General features: G+C 35.2%; 2 protein-coding genes across 4 annotated transcripts; both read right to left on the reverse strand.

The window, feature by feature from the left end:
• Positions 1-1488: 1488 nt before the first annotated feature.
• Positions 1489-5360, reverse strand: LOC116028474 (probable serine/threonine-protein kinase PBL19). Of its 2 annotated transcripts, XM_031270193.1 has the most exons (6): positions 5061-5360; positions 4732-4813; positions 4057-4475; positions 3443-3703; positions 2632-2754; positions 1489-2292 (listed from the first exon to the last, which is right to left on the reverse strand). In XM_031270193.1, the coding sequence occupies exons 3-6, from the start codon at positions 4411-4413 to the stop codon at positions 1753-1755; spliced, it is 1281 nt and encodes a 426-aa protein (XP_031126053.1). In that variant the 5' UTR covers positions 4414-4475; positions 4732-4813; positions 5061-5360; the 3' UTR covers positions 1489-1752. The 2 variants fall into 2 exon arrangements, with proteins under 2 accessions (XP_031126053.1, XP_031126054.1); XM_031270194.1 differs by lacking the exon at positions 4732-4813.
• A 5769-nt stretch (positions 5361-11129) lies between these two features.
• On the reverse strand, positions 11130-18615 carry LOC116030098 (eukaryotic translation initiation factor 4G-like). 2 transcript variants are annotated; one of them, XM_031272224.1, is made up of 11 exons: positions 18437-18615; positions 18095-18253; positions 17799-17923; positions 17362-17529; positions 17130-17206; positions 16991-17047; positions 15789-16565; positions 15250-15651; positions 12123-15166; positions 11785-11979; positions 11130-11702 (listed from the first exon to the last, which is right to left on the reverse strand). In XM_031272224.1, exons 2-11 carry the CDS (start codon positions 18220-18222, stop codon positions 11372-11374), a joined length of 5304 nt encoding a protein of 1767 aa, XP_031128084.1. In that variant the 5' UTR covers positions 18223-18253; positions 18437-18615; the 3' UTR covers positions 11130-11371. The 2 variants fall into 2 exon arrangements, with proteins under 2 accessions (XP_031128084.1, XP_031128083.1); XM_031272223.1 differs by having other exon boundaries at positions 17799-17932.
• Positions 18616-19538: the final 923 nt, after the last annotated feature.

Genomic DNA, 19538 nt, shown 5'->3' on the forward strand with positions numbered 1-19538 from the left:
CAAACATTCAATAACTTCTATTAATACATTTATTTATAATTTTCTTATAAATTTATATTTTTATAAATCATAAATAAATTAATGAATTGCAAAAAAAAAATATATATATATTGATTGTCACAAGAATAGAGTATATTATACCTAAAGAAAATATAATCAATTTTCACTAAATATAACCAATAAAATATTTCTTGAACTAATGAAACAACTAATGTTGAATAATATAATAATCATCAACTCATTACTCTCCTCAAGTGCCCATAATGCATAATTTTTATTAACTTTTTTTTTTTACTTTTACTCTTTTCTTGATGAACATCTCCCATTTATAATTACTATAAAATAAATAGAATCTCTCAAAAAATTCAACTTAACACAAATACATATATTAATAATTAATTATCATACAATTATATAAAATTATATTAATTAAATAAAAATTATAAAATATAAATTATACAATTGTAATACTATATATGTAATTGAAAAAAAAAACAAAAAAAAAAAGAATATTTATGTTGTTGTTGTTGTTCACAGCAAAAATTTGTTGCGAACAGCAGCAACCTGCCGCGATCGTAGCAAATTTTTTTTTTTTGCTACGATCGCAGCATTTTTCTATTAATTTTTATGATCGCAACAATTGTTTTTCACTGAGTATTAAAAATAATAATATTTCGTAGCAAAGTATATCAGTATTGATAAAAGTCTATAAAAGTCATGATTGAATACACTCCCTTAATATATATAAAACTTATTGTTAAAATTACATGAACAAAAAAAAAGAATAGGATTTCTTGAACTAACAAATCAATATTTACAAATCAATACTTGAAAGGACATTAAATACTTGTCTGCTTATATTGATTTTAGATGAAAAAATTAATATATAGCATTTTCTTAATATATAAAATCTATCGGTCAAAATTAGGCTAAAAGAAAAAAAAAAGAAAAAAGAATAAGAATAAGATTGTCTTGACTATAATACCTACCTAACCTACGTACTCAAATAAATAAATAAATACCCACATCATGTTAAAATGGCATTTAGTACGTGTCCGCTTATAATGGTTTTAAATCAGAAAAAGTGTTAAGGATCAAACGCATATTATTATGTTAAAAGTTATAATTTTATTGAACTTAGCCAATCACCGGTCTAGGTTTACCATAAACAACAGGATAGGTTTTTGGCCCCAACATACCAGTAGTGTCACAGGTCTTAAGTTGTTAGGGCTTAATACCACTTGTTAGAATCATACGTTGAGCACACATAAAAAGTTATAGCTCACAACAAAAGTGCAACATTATTTCCTTACATATAGCCACAGCATTTTTAAGAGACAGGGTGCTAGATTTGAGAGTCTGGTCCAACAATCCCCTAGCACTAAATGTTGGACTTGGTCCATCACAGCCTTCGCCCAACATAAAAAATAAACAATTTCTCCAATCAAACCTCACGACATCTACATATAACTTATTAATCAAAGTATATTGGAGAATTTTGGTGTTATTCTAGCTCATTGAAGTCTTTCAACTTTGTTCAACCGGATTTGCATTAATTTCAGAAAATTTTGGCCCCAACATAAACAGCCAAGATGGGCATACATATGGCTACAACCTGAGACCTGTGACACTACTTTGAATTACTTTGAACATGTGTTTCGTGGTCTTGTTAACGTTGTTTCAGATTGATAGAAATATCAAATTTCCTTCATATCTGAAGCTTTCACATAAAAAATGCATGCTTGCCTTTTATCATGTAACTTTGGCTCTCTGCATCATCATAAACCTTCTTCTGCTGATTCCACCAACATGTTCGCTTAGCTTGGCCAACTGTGCCATCCGCCTTTTCGCTGATTCTGCGGGTCCCATCTGCTTGGGTTTCTCGTCATCAACTGGATCGTCTTCCACGCACTCGTGCGAGGGGCTACTCTCACCGCCACAGCTCTGAATGATCTGTTTCAAGGATTCCACAACTTGGCTCATTTTGGGCCGTTCCTTTGAATTCTTCGACAAACAGGCATCTGCTAACTTTGCAACCTTTCGAGCTGCTCCTAGTGAATACTGATTTTCCAGTCTCGGGTCCATTATCATGCTGAATTTCCGACTGTCAGCAGGATAGTGCTTAACCCATTCCAACAGTTTCTGTTCTGATCTAGGTCTGTTTCTGTCCAGTGATCTTCTACCTGATAGGATCTCGTATAGTACAACACCGAAGCTCCAAACATCACTCTTAGCTGTAAGGTGACCAGTTTCGATGTAATCGGGGGCTGCATAACCATGTGTTCCTACAACCTGGTAACAGAAACAAAACACATTTATTTAGGTTAGGGGTCACTTGTCCCTACAACCAAACTTATGTGTGGGGTTAACCCTAGTCAAGATGGCTAGGGTTAACCACAAGGTCACGAGTTCAAATCCCAACCCTCTTGATTTGAGCCAGTCACTTATGAGCAATTTAGACTGGTTTACCTCCTTGTGGTCATTTGCAGGCTAGGGCCACAAGGTAGGGTTTACTCAGTGCATACCCTCGGGTTTCCCCCATCACCCGAAAACAAGTTGTGTTCCTCAAAAACTATGGAATTCATACATTTTATATTACATGTCAGCAAAAGATAGATGAAGAAAGCGTACCGCTGTAGAAACATGAGTGTGCAGACCTGTCGGGCCCTCCCTTGCAAGACCAAAGTCCGAGAGCTTTGGTTTGAAATCGTTATCTAATAACACATTTGATGACTTGAAATCTCGATAGATAACCTGTGCCATTTGCACAAGGGGTTAGCTCAAAATGACAACAGCTTAGAAAAAACATAAGAATGGTGTTCAAACTCATCATCACGAAGATTATGCAATATTTGCCAGTATCTTCTTTTGTTTACCAAAGCATTTTTCTTTTGAAAACAAATATAAAAGAAAAAGCATTAGTTCATAAGAATGGTCAGAGAGAACCATATACTTCCAAGTAATGTAAAAGAAGAATTATATCATACATATAAAGCTGCTTAGATCGTGTTACTTGTACCATTACATGGAGACAACTTTCATTGGTAAGTGAAATAGAGAATCCCTCGAGAAACAAACATAGAAGCGCAATGGCATAAAAACACAAAATCATGAGCATAAAAAAAACAGTTCCTAATTGTTGTTTCAGTTTCTTACGACTCGGATAAAGCCATAACATTATGGGGTAATACCCGAGAGAGAGAGAGAGAATTGATGTTTGGAATTCCATGAAACCGGCCATAGTTTTCGAAGTATTTGTGATAACATGTAGTTTGTACACATCACTAAATTGGCCACACTCATCATTTTATACATTTTTTAAACACTATTTTCTGGTGGATTAATGGAGTAGTTGATAAATGCAACTATTAAAGGCAGTGAGGCACAAAAACTCTCACACAGATAGATAGCACAAATGCTCTCACACAAACTTCAAACAAACCTGAACTTCCAATTCTTCATGCAAGTAAGTCAAGCCCAGAGCTGCTCCAAGGACTATTTGCAGTCTTCTTAGCCAAGAAAGAGGTGGATAAGCAGTACTGAAAAGATGATCTTCGAGAGTTCTGTTTGGCATGAATTCATATACAAGCAGTCGTTGAATGCCTCGCTCCCCATCCACAGCACAATATCCAATTAGTTTGACGAGATTTGGGTGCTCCAAAACCCCAAGAAACTGAACTTCAGCTACCCATTGTTTATGTCCCTACAGTGAAAACAGAGAATAACTAAGCAGTTGAAATTTAAAGGGACACTGACAGGAAGCCTAGTGTTGGGCAGAGGCCAGTAAAGGTCAAGTCTAGCACCCGGTGGCTGGAGAATTGTTGGGCGGAGGCCGGTAAAGGGCCTAAAGGGCCAAGTCTAGCACCCAACATCTCGAAAATGTGTGGCAGTATAAGGAAATAAAATTGTACATTCGCTACTAGCTATAACTTTTGGCGTAGTGATAAACGCTCGATCCTAACAAGTGGTATCTGAGCTAGGTCACACTATAGACACCTAGGGTTCTGTATGTATTAGAAAGAAAAAATTCCAAACACAAATGAGGACTATATATACCTGATAACCATCTCTGCTGAGTTTCTTAATAGCAACCACAATTCGGTCACCCTTACCATCAACTGGCTTAACCATTCCCTTGTACACACACCCGAAACCGCCCTCTCCAATCTTAAGTAACCTGCAGAAATTATTGGTTGCTTGTCTAAGTTCATTGAAGGAAAACTCTCTCAAGTTTTGAGCTTTCCCCTCATAGGCTTCAGAGAAACTACGGGGAGACGAGGCTGAACATGAAGAGCGTGTCGCCCTTTCAGCCGCCCCTGAAATATCTGATGATTTGCTCTGCTCCTTCAACACTGGTGCTGATTTTTGTGCCTTTCCTTTGTTTCTATCCTTGAAGTATAGCAAACAATTCATCTTCTTCCCCCCCTCCTTCTCTCTCCCAATTCAATGTTCAATAGCAGCTCCCTCACAATAAACTAGTAAAAAGGAAAAAAAAAAACTATCAGGGTAATAAGATTCGTCTGAAAACAGAAATTATTAACATTTCAGATAGAAACAAATAATGGATATTCAAGAAAATTAAGGACTACCCAGACTAAGTTACCACCTTAACTTTGAAGAATTCAGGTAGGGAGAAAGAAACGTCAAGAAATTTCTCAGAATTTCAATAAGATTATAAAAATAAATAAATAAATAACTATAAAGAGTTGAATGTAGGCAATGGGGTTTTACCTGATTTTGTTTCTATCCTTGAAGTATAGCAAACAATTCATCTTCTTCCCCCCTCCTCTCTACCAATTCAATGTTCAATAAACTAGTAGAAAGGAAAAAAACTATCAGGGTAATAAGATTCGTCCCAAAACTGAAACTATTAACATTTCAGATAGAAAAAGAATGGATATTCGAGAAAATTAAGGACTACCCAGACTAAGTTACCACCTTAACTTTAAAACATTCATGTAGGGAGAGAGAAAGGTCAAGAAATTTCTCAGAATTTCAATAGGATTATAAAAAAAAAAAACATATATATAAAGAGTTGAATGTAGGGAATGGGGTTTTACCTGATTTTTTTCAACCGCTTGGACTCCTGGGGCTCAGGAAAGTTGAAACTCTGAGAAGTCAAAAGATTAAATAAAAATAAAGGAAATTAAGGTTCAGATATTTAAAGATAGAGATACATGTTTGTGTGTGCGTATCTGGGAAGGTTTGTTTTGCATTTGTGAATCTTCTTCAACTGTTGTTTAGTTTGACTGCTTGGTGGTTGGCCCCTTTCTCTCCTGTCTCTCTCAATCAACACTCACGGGGATGATTTGCTTTTGACAGATTTGCAAGAATAATCATATGGGTTCCGTGTGCTTTTTTTTTTTTTTTTTTTAACATATCAGAACTGCCACTTTCAACAGCGAGAGCCTATCCTATTAAGTCAGCTCTCTTCATTTTGGCTGCTCCCACGCGGATCAATCACATTTAAAACGAGATTAGCTTCAAAATGATGCTAAAAATCTTGTTTACATGATAAGGTGGGATGGATTGATCACAGTCACAGATAGTGAAGATTTTTGTGACCTAACTATATAGACGCAGTGAACACTGAGGATTCAAGTAACTCAACTAATTTGACTAGAGTTGTTTAATTTTTAATTTTTTAATGAATATGAAAAGAGATAAATGTTACTCTTGTGTAACCATTTGATCTGTCATATTTAATTAAATTAAGGGAAAAGATACAAATAAACCATCGAACTATTTGGGAATTAACAATTAAGTCATCGAACTCAAATAAGCTCCAAATAAGTCACTGAACTCAGAAAAACAAAGTAATTAAGCCACTAAATCGAAAAAAAAATAACAATTAACATTTTTTATAGGTCATTTGCCTATTCCGACCACCGGCGACGACTTTTCCTGCGACCGTCGCCGCCGAAAGTTTTCGCCGGTCACTGGAAAAATCGCCGCCGGTGACCGGAATAGACAAATGACCTATTAAAAATGTTAATTGTTAATTTTTTTTTTCTAGTTTAGTGGCTTAATTGCTTAGTTTTCCTGAGTTTAGTGGCTTAATTGCTTAGTTTTCCTGAGTTCAGTGGCCTATTTGGAGCTTATTGAAGTTTGATGGCTTAATTGCTAAGTTTTCTTAAGTTCAGTGACTTATTTGGAGATTATTCGAGTTCGATGGCTTAATTGCTAATTCCCAAATAGTCCGATGGCTTAATTGCTAATTCCCAAATAGTTCAATGGCTTATTTGTACCTTTTCCCTTAAATTAATTTTTAAAGAAACCAACACTTTTAACCCCTTAATTATTTTATTTTTAGAAATTTGGTCTCTAAAAATTAACTTAAACAAATTTAACCCATTAAATGTTCATAATGTTGTACTTTTAGTCCTTAATGTGATATAATTATCAAACTCTATTAAAAAACTATTTTTTATGAGATTATATTTTATCATTTAGAATCAATACAATTTTTAAAGTTTTACTCTTTCCATGAAACGCCATTTTTATCCGTGAATATTGATATTAAATGATAAAAATAACATTATATGTTAATGAAGTTTGACAACTAAACACTAGAGACTAAAAGTGTTACATTATGAACAATTAAAGAGCTAAGTTTGTTTAAATTAACTTACAATGACCAAATTTTTAAAAGTGAAACAATTCAATGGTTAAAAGTGTATTTTTTATCCTAATTTTTATTAACTTATTTTCTTTTAATATTCTCTTATAAATTTTTATTCGTGTGTGTATGTGTGTGCTAATAAAATGAAATCATTTGAGAAGAAAGATTTTTACAATTTAAGTAATTTTTACTCTTCCTAGTTGTTTTGGTTTAACGGAATAATGCAGTAGTTCAAACAAATTATTTTGTACAAGATGTATTTGTATTAGATTAAGTTTTTACTATAGAAAAGACTTAGTTCAACATGAAGACGAAAGATCATACGTGAACCAGACCAGAAGATCAGTTCAAGATGATGTTCAAGATAGTTATTCAGTTAGAGCATAATCCGGAAAGACTTTTATAAATACTCTTCATCTACATTCAGATTGTTTTGATGAATTCCGAGAAATTACTCTGAATATTTCATATATTCTTTCAAAGGCTTATCTCAGAGATTAAATGAAGCAACTTGATGAATCTTATTCAACTCAAGTCGATTGATGCTTGATGAATAGGGTCGTCAACCACAATAGCAACTCGGGAGAGTAGCAATTGAGGGGGAGCCTCAACTTGTAAAGATTGAAAAATCTTGTACCATCTCTTCAAGAAACTTCAACATTGTACGATGGTTGTGGTTCAGTAACAATTATTTAGTAATATCACTCAGTTGATTATGGAATGAAGAGTTGGGCTGACCATATTGTGGTGCCCCCAGATGTAGAAATGATTTTTTCGAACTGGGTTACCAAACTTACTATGTTCTTGTGCATGCTTTACTTTCCTCTTGATTTTATCTTTGCATGTTAAAATCTCCTTTGCACCACGATTTGAACTAGTTCATCGTCTGTGTCTGATAAGTGCATTGCTCGTCTTCACAATTTAGTACTCAGACCTTATATATGCATTGATTTACTACATACGAAAAACTTTAATATATATAAAATTTATGTACTAATATTAAATTAAATATTATAAAATATTAAATTATAAATAACTAGAGTCAAACATCGTTAATTTAACTAAATATATAAAATGAGACGGAAAATATATCAACTAAAAATAAAAAGTTATACGTAATATTGTTATATACTATTGCCGTATCGTATATTATCATTTATGAATGTTAATTAGTGAAATACTATGATATTCATACTGTGTTTCACTATAGTTGTAGAAGGAAAATTTTGATAAAATAGTCATATGTATTGTATCATTTGATATTATGGTGATTCTGTAAATAATAAATTTGATAGAAGTGTTTGCAGGGTTTGGGGATGCAAAAATATAATAGATTTGCAAAATGGTCAAATAGGCCCATGTACTATCATTGATTGTTCATCTAGCACCATGAACTAAAATATGGTCCATCTAAGTCATTATACTCATAATTATTTTTCATCTAGCATTTTTAGCCTATTTCTAGCAAGTAACCCATCTAATTTGATGACATGGAAAAATAAATTAGAAAAAATGATGACATGTTATTTATATGGATGCTTTGGATGATTTCTACCATATTCATTAATGAAAAAAGTAATTTCTTGCAATGAAATAGGGTAGAAATCAAAATTGTTATATAAAGTTTTAACTACATGAGTGTATGTATAGCAGGGTATTCACTATCGTTCGGCAATGAGATTTCATGGAAATCGATATATGAAAATTAAATTATTTTTATAATAACTTAAGATATATTGTATTGGGTAAATTTTATTTTATTTTAAAAATAAATTAATATTTTTGGATTTTTGGATAACTGAATAACTTAAAATATTGTATTTTTGGATGATTTCTTGGAAAGAAATAGGGCAAAAATCAAAGTTGCTATATAAAGTTTCAACTACAGTGTACTGTGTATGTATAGCAGAGTGTACTGTATATGTATAGCGGGGTATTCAGTGTCGTTCGACAATGAGATTCCATGAAAATTGATATATAAAAATTAAATTATTTTTAAAAAAATAATAAAATTTACCCAATATAATATCTTAAGTTATTATATTTAATTTTAATATATCGATTTTCATGGAATTTCATTGCCGAACAACTTTGATTATCTCATTATACATACACAGTCGTGTAGTACACTGTAATTAAAACATTATATAACAACTTTGATTTCTACCCTATTTCATTGCAAGAAATCATTTTCTTCATTAATGAAATAGGGTAAAATCATCCAAAACATTCATATAAATAACATGTCATCATTTTTTATTTTTTTATTTTTCCATGTCAACAAATTAGATGGGTTGCTTGTTAAAAATAGGCTAAAAATGTTAGATGAAAAATAATTAGGAGTATAATGACTTAGATGGACCATATTTTAGTTCATGGTGCTGGATGAACAATCAGTGTTAATACTACTTAAAAAAAAAACAATCAGTGTTAATACATGTGTCTATTTGACCCTTTTGCCTAATGGATTTGGGAGAAGCCGAGAAGGTGTGCTGTGCTTGTCCTGTAGCCTGTAGGGCAGTGCACAGTAAATGATATTTGTGTTCAATAAATAACACTTTAATGTACGTACTTTTTTTTTTTTGGGGGAAATAATGTACGTACTTGTTTGCACTAAATACAAAATACATACGAGCTGTGATGGACCACTTCCTACGTCCCTAAATTTATGCTTTTTGTTGAAAAACTACATTTCACTAGTGGGGACATCATTAGTCATTACATGAACAACTCCAACTTAAAATTTTGTGATTGTCAAATTAATTATTCATCTAACTCAATTGGAGTTTTTTTTTCTTTGCAAAAAAAAAAAAAAAACTCCAATTGAGTTGGATGAATAATTAATTTGACAATCACAAAATTTTAAGTTTAAGTATTTAGGAGAGGTGACCCTTGTGATTCTTGGACGAATTGGAAAAAAAAAATTTGTTCATTATAACTTCAACAAAAAAAAAACAAAAAATCAACAAAAAATAAAAACAAATTGGCATGCTTTTTGCGTCGACCTTTTGTGACCAATCATGGTAAGTCAATCCATATTAAAAATTAAAATTTCTGAAATTACAGTTCAATTAACCTTTCCTCATAAAAGTTGCTGCTTGTAAAACCGGATGTATTCTCGTGTGAATCTTATGTAATTACGCTCAAAATCACATAGAGTAGAAAAGAGAAGAATATATGATGAACTCTATAACTCAAGACCCAACTTTCAGTGATAAGTGTAAGTATATATACATCTTATAATAATTGTACCTAACCCACTAAATAAAGGGGTAGTGAGACACAAAAATATTGGCTAGTGGGATAATGGCCATAAAATAATATTTATAACACTGCTTAACTTTTATAGTGTACACCAAAGCTTATTTTTAACGTACTGTAAGTCTATTTTAATATACTACCTAAAAATGAATCTACAGTACATTAAAAATGAATCTCCAACATACTAAAAAGAACACGATTAGTGGTCTATCTTGACATGTAGACCTGTTTATAGTATAATTATTTCTTGAATGCCTTTACATCCTTGTATTTATAATGGTTTGGTGATAATAAGTTATGAATTTTATTATTTGGTTTGCTAATTTATGTTGTTAATTTTTAGTTTTTTTTTTCGTTTATGGACTCAAATGTTAGTATAGTTTTGCTATTCAAAGGTCGCAATGATAGTTGGGCAGCGATTAGAGGAGGTTGGAGTTGAGTCATAAGTTTTCAAAGTAATTTAGGTAATTTCTTTAGCTGAATGGTATCATATCTATCACGTGGATGATGGGACTAAAATAATCTCATTCACTACCAAGAATTGGGGAACCCAAACTCCCTTTTATGTTGGGGAATGTTAAATGGTGAAGATTGAGAGATATGGAAATCAAGTTTGGAAAAGGCAGAGGGAGAAATCAACTTTGGGGATTGAGAAATCCGAGGGAGGGATGTTGTCTCCAAGATAGACTCCCAGCGGAACCCAATTCACCCCTCACAAGCCTCTGTTTTTGTTTGATATATGTAAGAATAAAATTATTAGGAATGAAAAAAAAAAGTGATATAAAGATTAATATATCCTTAAGTAATAATAATAATAATTAAGGGTACAAAAAAATTGATAAATCTTTTTTCTTTACCCATTAAATTGCAATTCATTATGAAATAGTATAAATTACAATTTCACGAAATGAGAGAAATTGCAATTCCTTTAACCAAACACTATAATTTCTATGTCAGTTAATATCTCCAATGATCTTCCGAACATTAGTGATTTACTCGACTTTTAAATGACCTCCAATAATTCTGAAGTTAAAAAAATCACTTGTAGTCCTTTTAGGACATCTTGTGGTCACTTAAAAGACCATTAGAAGTCGAGATAGAGAGTCAAAGGAAAACATTTCAATTGAATACAGTCCATCAAACACCCAAGAAATAAGAGTTGTGCATGGAAGGAATTCGGCGACCTGCCACTATATAGTATATACTACTACTCCAAAATAATGGGAAACTAAAAATTTGAATTTAAGCAAGCAAGCAACTACATTTAAAACCAAAATCCCTCGAGAAAGCTCAACTTAACTTTTCCCACTTTTAAAACCAAATAATAATAATATTGAAAGCATCCAACACAGGACAAACCCTGCATAAAAATTCCCCATTCAAAATCAAAATTATATTTGTGAAAAAGATAAGCGTGACGACCTAAGCAGAGCTAGACACCAATTTCTACCAAATACAATCTCTCTCTCAATATTCTATCCACCTCACCTAAATAAACTTGTCTAGTTTCCATTGCTTGTTAGATCCAGGAGGCCGAAAGTTTTCTAGCACCAGGTCACTGCTTCTACATATCTCATGCAATACAGACTCACCTTTCTCCGACTTTATCACCTCCAATGTGCTTCCAAGAACTTCTGCAGCAAGCCCTATCTCTAGCAGCCGTCCTTGCTCCTCCCCGCCTTCATATATTAAATGCCCGATTGCGTTGTATGGAATCACATTTTCTATTATCACTCTCCCAAAAAGATGACCAAGATACTCTGCTGCTTTAGGAGCATCATTTACTGCATCCTCCAAGCTACTCAGAACAGATTCAAACCTGCCAAATTCGAAAACACATACATAATCAAACTCACTATTATTATATTTCCTCTCAAACACTCAAACAACAAATAGCATACCCTTGAATAAGCTGATCTTGACTTAAGATAACATCTCCAGATTTGGCTAGATTGACAAGTAGTTTCCCAAAAAGATCCCTCTCCTTTTCCTTTCTCTCAAAAGAATCCGTGATCCAAATAGAAATCATTGAAGGATAGAAGCTTGGAGCATTAAGTTCATTCACACATAAGGCAACTTCATTCTCATCTCTAGCACTGCCATTAGAGAGAGAGAGAGAGAGCTCTTGTTAATTCATACTTAGATAATAAAATATGTTGTTAGGGTAAAAACCAAAGAATAAAAGCATGATAAAGTATACAATGTATATCTAACACTGATTATTAGCACAATGTAATACCTGTAGAATTCTCTAATAGCATTCAAGGACTTGTCTCGCAAGTGTTCTTCTGGTAATGCACTATCCAAAGGAACATTCTGCGTAAAGCTTGCCCCTCCACCTCCACCTCTGAAAGGAGGCGATGTGGGAAGAGCTGTATCAAAACTGCGATCCCTACTCCCATAAGGCATATTCCGGTCTTGTGTACCAGGCTGATCATATTGACTAGACCTATCTGGCATGTACCTTGGCACGAGTTCCTCCCTTGGGCCATAGGTTGACCGATCTGGCATAGGACTATAGCCATTTAGACCAGATGAAACTCTTCGCGAATCACCTGGACTTGGCATATCTGTGGAAGGGATGCTTGGTGCAGCTCCCTGTCCCCTAAAAGACATTCCCCTTCCAAGACCACCCTGGGGTCCAAGGGTGATCTCATCACCAAGGGATCTCTGTGGCAGAGGAACTGAAAAAGTCCTGTTATCAAAAGAATGTTGTCTCTCATCCGTCCGAGCATCTTGACCGCCATAACCCCGTATTTGCGGGGACACAGGTCGGAAACCACCCATCTGGGAGTTTGGAGAAGGTAACATACTTGAACCTCTGGGAACAAAGTCCATTGGTTGACCCCTTCTAACAGAAGAACTCATACTAGAAGTACGAGACATTCTACTAGCTTGCGCTTGCCGTTCTTGAGCAGCATCCCTATGCACTTCCTCAATCTTTTTTGGTCCTTCAACTTTTCTTCGCTGCTGCCATTTATTCTTCCTCAAATCAATTGCATCCTTCAACATAAACCTTACCCTAGATGAGAGTTTCATGTTGTTTGACAAATTTGACATCATTTCAAAATAAAAATCCATATGCTCCTTGGCTTTAGGATGATCTATCATCTCCCCAATTGTGCTCATTAGCTTACACAATGCTTCAATATTTTCCTCATCAGGATTCTGATACTCACCTAGCAACTTTTTGATGCATTCATGCATAATCCTCTCTGTCAACATACGTTTTTTGTACAACTCGCCAATCAGTCTGATGTTTCCCAACATCTGTCTCCTAGCTTTTAGTCTTTTCTCCTCTCTCTCTTCATCTGATAGTTTAGTTTCGCCATCCCCATCAGTTATATTAGCTTCCTGTTCCTCACGTTCTCCCCTCTCAAATTCTTCCTGACACTTGTTCAAAAGCAGCCTCTTAAAAGTGATCTTTTCATTGTCTACACTCAAATCAGGTAGCTCTGAAGCAAGGTGATGACAGAAGTTGGCATACATCTCACAAAAAGTTGGTTCCATCAGCGCTTTATCAAAAATTTGTGAAATAACACCAGTAAGCGTTGTTACATTATCAATATTTACTTCTTTAACTTGCTGGAATAATTTTTCAAAGTTTTGTGGAGTAAGCTTGTTCAAAATTGCTTTTAGTTGTCTCTGTTTTGCTTCCTCCTCATCTGTAACCTTACCAACTTCATACTTCTTCTCAGCTCTGTGCATCATTTGTGAAGGAGTCTGAGGAGAAGGCATTAACCCCTTTTGGAATGCACTAGCCCTCTGCCACCTATCAGCATCAACACCATTTCTTTGCACACCTCCTGGAGGACCCATGGACTGCATTGGCCCTGCAAGGATGCCACCGGCATATTGAATTGGTGATGGTGAACGAGGGTTCCTCAAAACACCATAATTACTTCCTTGGCCAGGTTGGAATCCCATAAGATTACCACCATAAGCCAATTCCAGCCGCACATCCCTCCCGGGCATAGCAGATCCACGCAGTTTATTCCATTTGTCATCCTCTGCCACGCCACCTCCACGACGATCTGATCTAGACACACCAGAAGGACTCCTACCAGGACTTGGGTAAGACTCACGTGAAAAGTTCACATTAGCAACCATCCCTGACCCCAAAATATCAGGAGTGTTATTATCAAAATCCTCTGGAAGATCGATATATTGATCTGCAAATTTAAGTAAGAAATCTCTTGAATATTTCTTGGTTCCAGTTCCATCACCATCTTCACCATAATTCTTAAATCCCTGAATAACTCGCTGTCCATTTTCTGCAGTTTCCAACTTTGGACTAGAAACATCAGCAGCATCTTCCCAATCATCAGGCTCTACTTTGATCTGGGTGCCTTTCTTGCTTGACACATCTTGCACAACTTCAGGGGTGACTGGTTTTGAACCATCACTAGTGGTGCTATCCATACTTTCTGCAGATGTGGCAGTTTCTTTCTTTTCTTCTGGACCCTTATATGCCATATAAAGATCAGAAGTTGCACCAGCAGCATCTGCCTTTTTATATATTTCTTTCTTCTTTTTCTTTCCTCTAGTGGTACTTTTTTGCATATTCTGCTCTGTCAGAGACTTCTCCTTGGCAAAGGAACCAGCAGTATTACTTTCAGTATTTTCATCTTCACCTTTTGAGGTTGTCATGGAAAGAGATTGACAAGACCGAGGATCAGATTCCTGATTTCCAGTAGCAGATGTTGAGACATCAGTTTCTTTACTGGCCACATGACCATCGCGAGCAGATAGACCTACTAATGATGGGCTATCATCAGGTTTTACATCTTTTATCACTGAAAGGGATGATGACAAACTATGATCCTTGCTATCACCTTCAACTGAACCTATGGCAGATCCATCAAACTTCTTCAGTGTAGTTTCTACTGAAGTGCCACAATCAATGGAATCAGTAACTCTCTGTAAAGAGGACTCTTCAGTTTGGTTGATAAGTTCAGAAGCCTTGAAGGAAACAGATTCTGAAGAAGCTCCAGAAGTGTTGCTATCTTGTTTGAGACTCTTTTGCAACTTCAAGTCTTTGTCATTTTTACTCAAGGTTTCAGGCATTGGAGGGTCACCTTCAAAACTCATAGTGCCAGAAGGATTGGAAGAATATTGTGTTTGGCCCTCCTTGGTTTTAGCATCAATAGTATCCAAGTCAGTAGAATGTATGGATGATGCTTCCCTAGTAGTTTCCAGATTGACATTAGTCGCCAAAGCAGGCATATCAACCTCTCTGGTTACTGTTGACAGAGAAGGCGGAACTAAAGATTGTTTGGCAATCTGAAAAACTCAAAGCAATAAAAAAAATAATTACTAAGAGCTGCCACATAACTGAGATTATTAAAAAGAAGGCAACAAAGTACCTGATCCTGCATGGATTGAGGCCCTCTATGGCCTGGTTTTTTCTGCCAATCTTTGGAGTCGGGGACTGGTGCTTCTTCAGTGGTGCCAATTGGCACTGATGTAGAACTCTCAACCAATGCTGTCTTTGATGAAGATGAACACAATGGTGCACCTTCCAGAGAAGAACCTACAACTACAGTGGATGGCTTACTAGCTGCAGGAACTGATGAAGGCAGTGACCCATCACCAGGTTTTGACTGAGGCACAGAACTCTGAGATGACATCTGAGAATCTCTTTGGGTGTGAATTGAAGCTGCTCCATGGAGCTTTGAGTGTTTCTGTGAATCTTTTGCAGTGGGTGAACTTACTGAAGGTAACTGGTCTTTTTCTCCGTACACAATAGAAGCTGGTTTTACTGTCACCTGCATCAGAATTCATAAAAGGAGATAATATCATGCAACACCATTACTAGTTTATTTATTAGCCAATGCCTTGATAAATGTTATTTTCTGTAAAAATATAAAACAGAGCTCCTGGTACAATTAGAAGGGCTGCTGACCTGATTAAAAAACCTTGCAGGCTGAGAACTCTGTGTGTTATTAGGTTGAAGAGAATTTGAAGGTTGGAAAAAGACAGGGCTGTTGTTATTATATGAATTAGGGTGATAATTAATAGAATGAGTAGGTGGGAATGAGGATAGAGACTGTGACTGAGGTGGCATATTAGGATGTGGCCTTGGACCAGGTGCTCCATCAAGTCTCAATTCTTCATGTGTTTCTGGATGAGTAATCTTTACAGGTATGCGAGTACCTCCAAATTTTCCAGCCTGCTGCTGAGGAAATTGTGGGGGCATATTCATTCCCATATTTCCCAACTGTGGAGGCATCTGAGGACTCATTCCAGATGAAAAATTTAAACCTTGTCCTTGATGCATGATTCCTTGAGATGGTATTGGGTGAGGTGGAAAACCAGAGACAAACATTGGCTGCTGCAAAGGGGGATTCCCAAGTAGGGGCACTGGCACTTGAATAGGCAAAGGTGCTGCTGACATGCCCTGAGATTGAATTTGTGGACCAAATTGAACAGGGTGAGGAGGCGGGTGAAATGGCATTTGCATAGGCATTCCTGGCAACGGATGAGTAGAAGGCTTTTGACTTTGGGTCACAGGGGATGGAGCTGAAACTTGCACATCCCTCTTGGACCTGGCCACTACAGGATGAGACTCACCAGTACTAGCTTGGTCAACTGTCCCTGTATTCTTTCTTGGCAGTGGTTGCTTGGAAGGCAATGATGGAGTTGGCAGCGCAGGTACAGCCCTTGAAGACTCATGGCGAACCTGCCAGATAAGTATTCAGTGAAGGGAAAAAAGAAATACAATCTCAGCTTCGAACATGCCGTCTAAATTTTAGATATTTACCAAAACAAAACTCATATGTTCCTCTAAAGCAATTCAGTTATTAATTCCCATATGACAAGGTATTTGGGAATGAACTGACATCAAATGGCAAAAGATAATTTAACATCAAACGACAATGACTAAAGTAGACTCAGCTTTCAAGAGATAAGTACTATATCTCTTACTAAAAGTTACTCTAGAGGTTGCAATATGCATGGCAATTAACATACAGCTCTGTACTTATCAAAATAATAAAATGATGATGATGATTTGTTATTTTTATTATTATCTAGACCTCTGCCATGCAGATGTGAAGTTATATAAATTCACTGTCAAACAAGGAGAAGATGAACAAAGGGTCATACCTGGTCACGTTTCTGTTCATCCAAGTTTGGTGGGGCTGAGCTTGTTCGAGCAGGTACCTACAGACACAACATGAAGAAATTTTCAGGAGAGATTTCAAATTAACAAAAAAATATCAAACCACATGAAACTTATTAATACCTGCATCCCATTCATAAAACAAGGATTTATTGTGCCAAATTGAAGAGGGAAAGAGGACCTAGATACATCTCCTGGAGCTAAACCATCAGAAAATAGTAACAGTATCAACTAATTGTCGAAACTTGAAAAGGAAATTATTTGACAGAGGTAAATATGATTTATTATTATCCACCTAAAGGAAATAAATACAATCATATAAAATATGTAACAAATCATGTCCTATGGAGCACACCTTTGGGAGGAGCAACTGCTGTATTTGAGTCGGGACCAGTAGGGTCAACATTAGACAATGGGGCTATTGGCACAGTTCGAGCCATTTTTTGTGTTGCTTCATCAGAGGGCTTAGAAGGAGTAATTGAAGGAGGTATACTCGCAGCTGTAACAGGTAAATCTGACACTCCTGAAATAAAAATTACAACAATAAGGGTAGAAACCTACATGGTAGTTGTAGTTAACAAAAAATCAAAATCTCCATTAACCAAAAAATGTGATCACAATGAGTGAATAACCTTCTTCCGACATTCCTCACATTATACAAATCTTACTAATCATCCCCTCACTCACCACCCCCAGGCTGACCTCTTACAGGATAAACAATGATTTTCTCAGAATTCATCCATTTATTTTTGGGAAAGAGATGGAATAACAGCAGTCAATTACATCACATACCAGATAATGGCTGTTGCTGGTGAGCACCATTCTGCACTGCTCGAGTTGCAGATGGAGCATTACCCTCTGAAGTAGCATTCAGGCCACTTGCCCTAGGTTGCCCTCCTTGTGCATTATTATACTTCCTATTGAAGCTAATGAAAAGAGTATAAATATCAAAAAATTAGGAGCTAGTCACTGAACAGTGTAATCTTCACAGAAACCCTAACTTCTCCAAACAAATACAAACACAATGCAACATATCCTGAATTAATTGCATACACAAAATCGCATAAAAACAAGAAGGTCAGGGTTACCTTCTATTGGATGACAGGGAGGGATTAGGAGGAGGGCCGGAGCTACCCCCTCCACCACCGCTTTTACCACCGCGGTGCTGATTGAAGTTAACGGGTCGGCCGGTCTTCCTGTATTGATTTTGGGACATATATCCAAACCCTTAAAAACCGCTATCTTTTCTGTACACACAGATCCACCGATCGATTCAACCAACGTCAAGGTTCCATCGAAAATTTATTTTTTAAAAAATCAAAAATACCAAAAAAAACAATAATAAATAAACACCACTGACACCGCAATATAAACAGAAAAATCCAATAACAAAATTTTTCAATTTTTTTCCCCGGAGTTCGATAAGTTACCTGAAACGAAGATAAATGGGAGCGATGAAGAAACTAGGGTTTCAATGAGAGTGGCGATTGGCGGGAACCATGAGCACCACCACCGCACTGATACAGACAGAGAGCTTTATGTTCTGGCGAGAGACGTACGGAGAGAGAAATTACTGTGAGATAAATTTAGAGAGAGAGAGATAGCGAGTTTAAGCTTATATGAATAAAAATATGAATATGTGTCTTTCTCTGTGTATATATTCTTCTTTTCTATTTTTCCTAAATTATATTTTCTTTTTTAATTTCTGATGTAACAAATTGAACTACAAAGCAGGAGATGGTATTTCCAAAAAAAAAAAAAAAAAAAGAAAGAAAAAGCAGGAGATGGTCAAAAATAGTTTTTTTAGGAGAGTTAAAACAGCTAAGTCAGAATTAATGAAAATAGTTTTGATTTGAATTACTGATAGATTATCTCTTTATATATATATATATATAAAAAGAATAATTAAAACAGAATGAGTTGGCGCTATGTTAGTATGTTCTGGCTAGAGACCTACATGAGAGAAATTACTAAGATAAAATGAGAGAGAGTAGCGTATACGAATTAAAATACAAATATGAGTATGTCTTTCTGTGTATAAATTCTTATTTTCTATTTTTCTAAATTCTTTTTATTTATTTATTTATTGCTGATGTATCAAATTGAACTACAAAACACAGAAAAATGGTCAAAAATAATCTTTTTAGGAGAGTTAAAACAACTAAGTCAGAATTAATGAAAATAATTTTTATTAGAATTAATGATAGCTTATCTCTTTACTAAAAAAAAAAAAAAAAAGGAGAGTTAAAACATAATGAGTTGACTCTATGTTAGTATGTTATGACAAAAGACCTACACAAAGAGAGATATTATTGAGATAAAATTAGAAAGGGAAAGAGAGTTTAAGCTTATACAATTAAAATAAAAATATGAGTATGTGTCTCTCTGTGTATACAGTTTTATTTTCTATTTTTCTAATTTCTTTTATTTATTTATTGCTAATGATAACAAATTCAACTAAAAAATATGAGGAGATGGTCAAAAGAATAGGTTTTTTAGGAGAGTTAAAACAGAATTAGTCATCATCTCATC

Source organism: Ipomoea triloba, chromosome 9 (assembly GCF_003576645.1).
Source record: "Ipomoea triloba cultivar NCNSP0323 chromosome 9, ASM357664v1".
In the NCBI taxonomy this organism is placed as follows: Eukaryota; Viridiplantae; Streptophyta; class Magnoliopsida; order Solanales; family Convolvulaceae; genus Ipomoea; species Ipomoea triloba.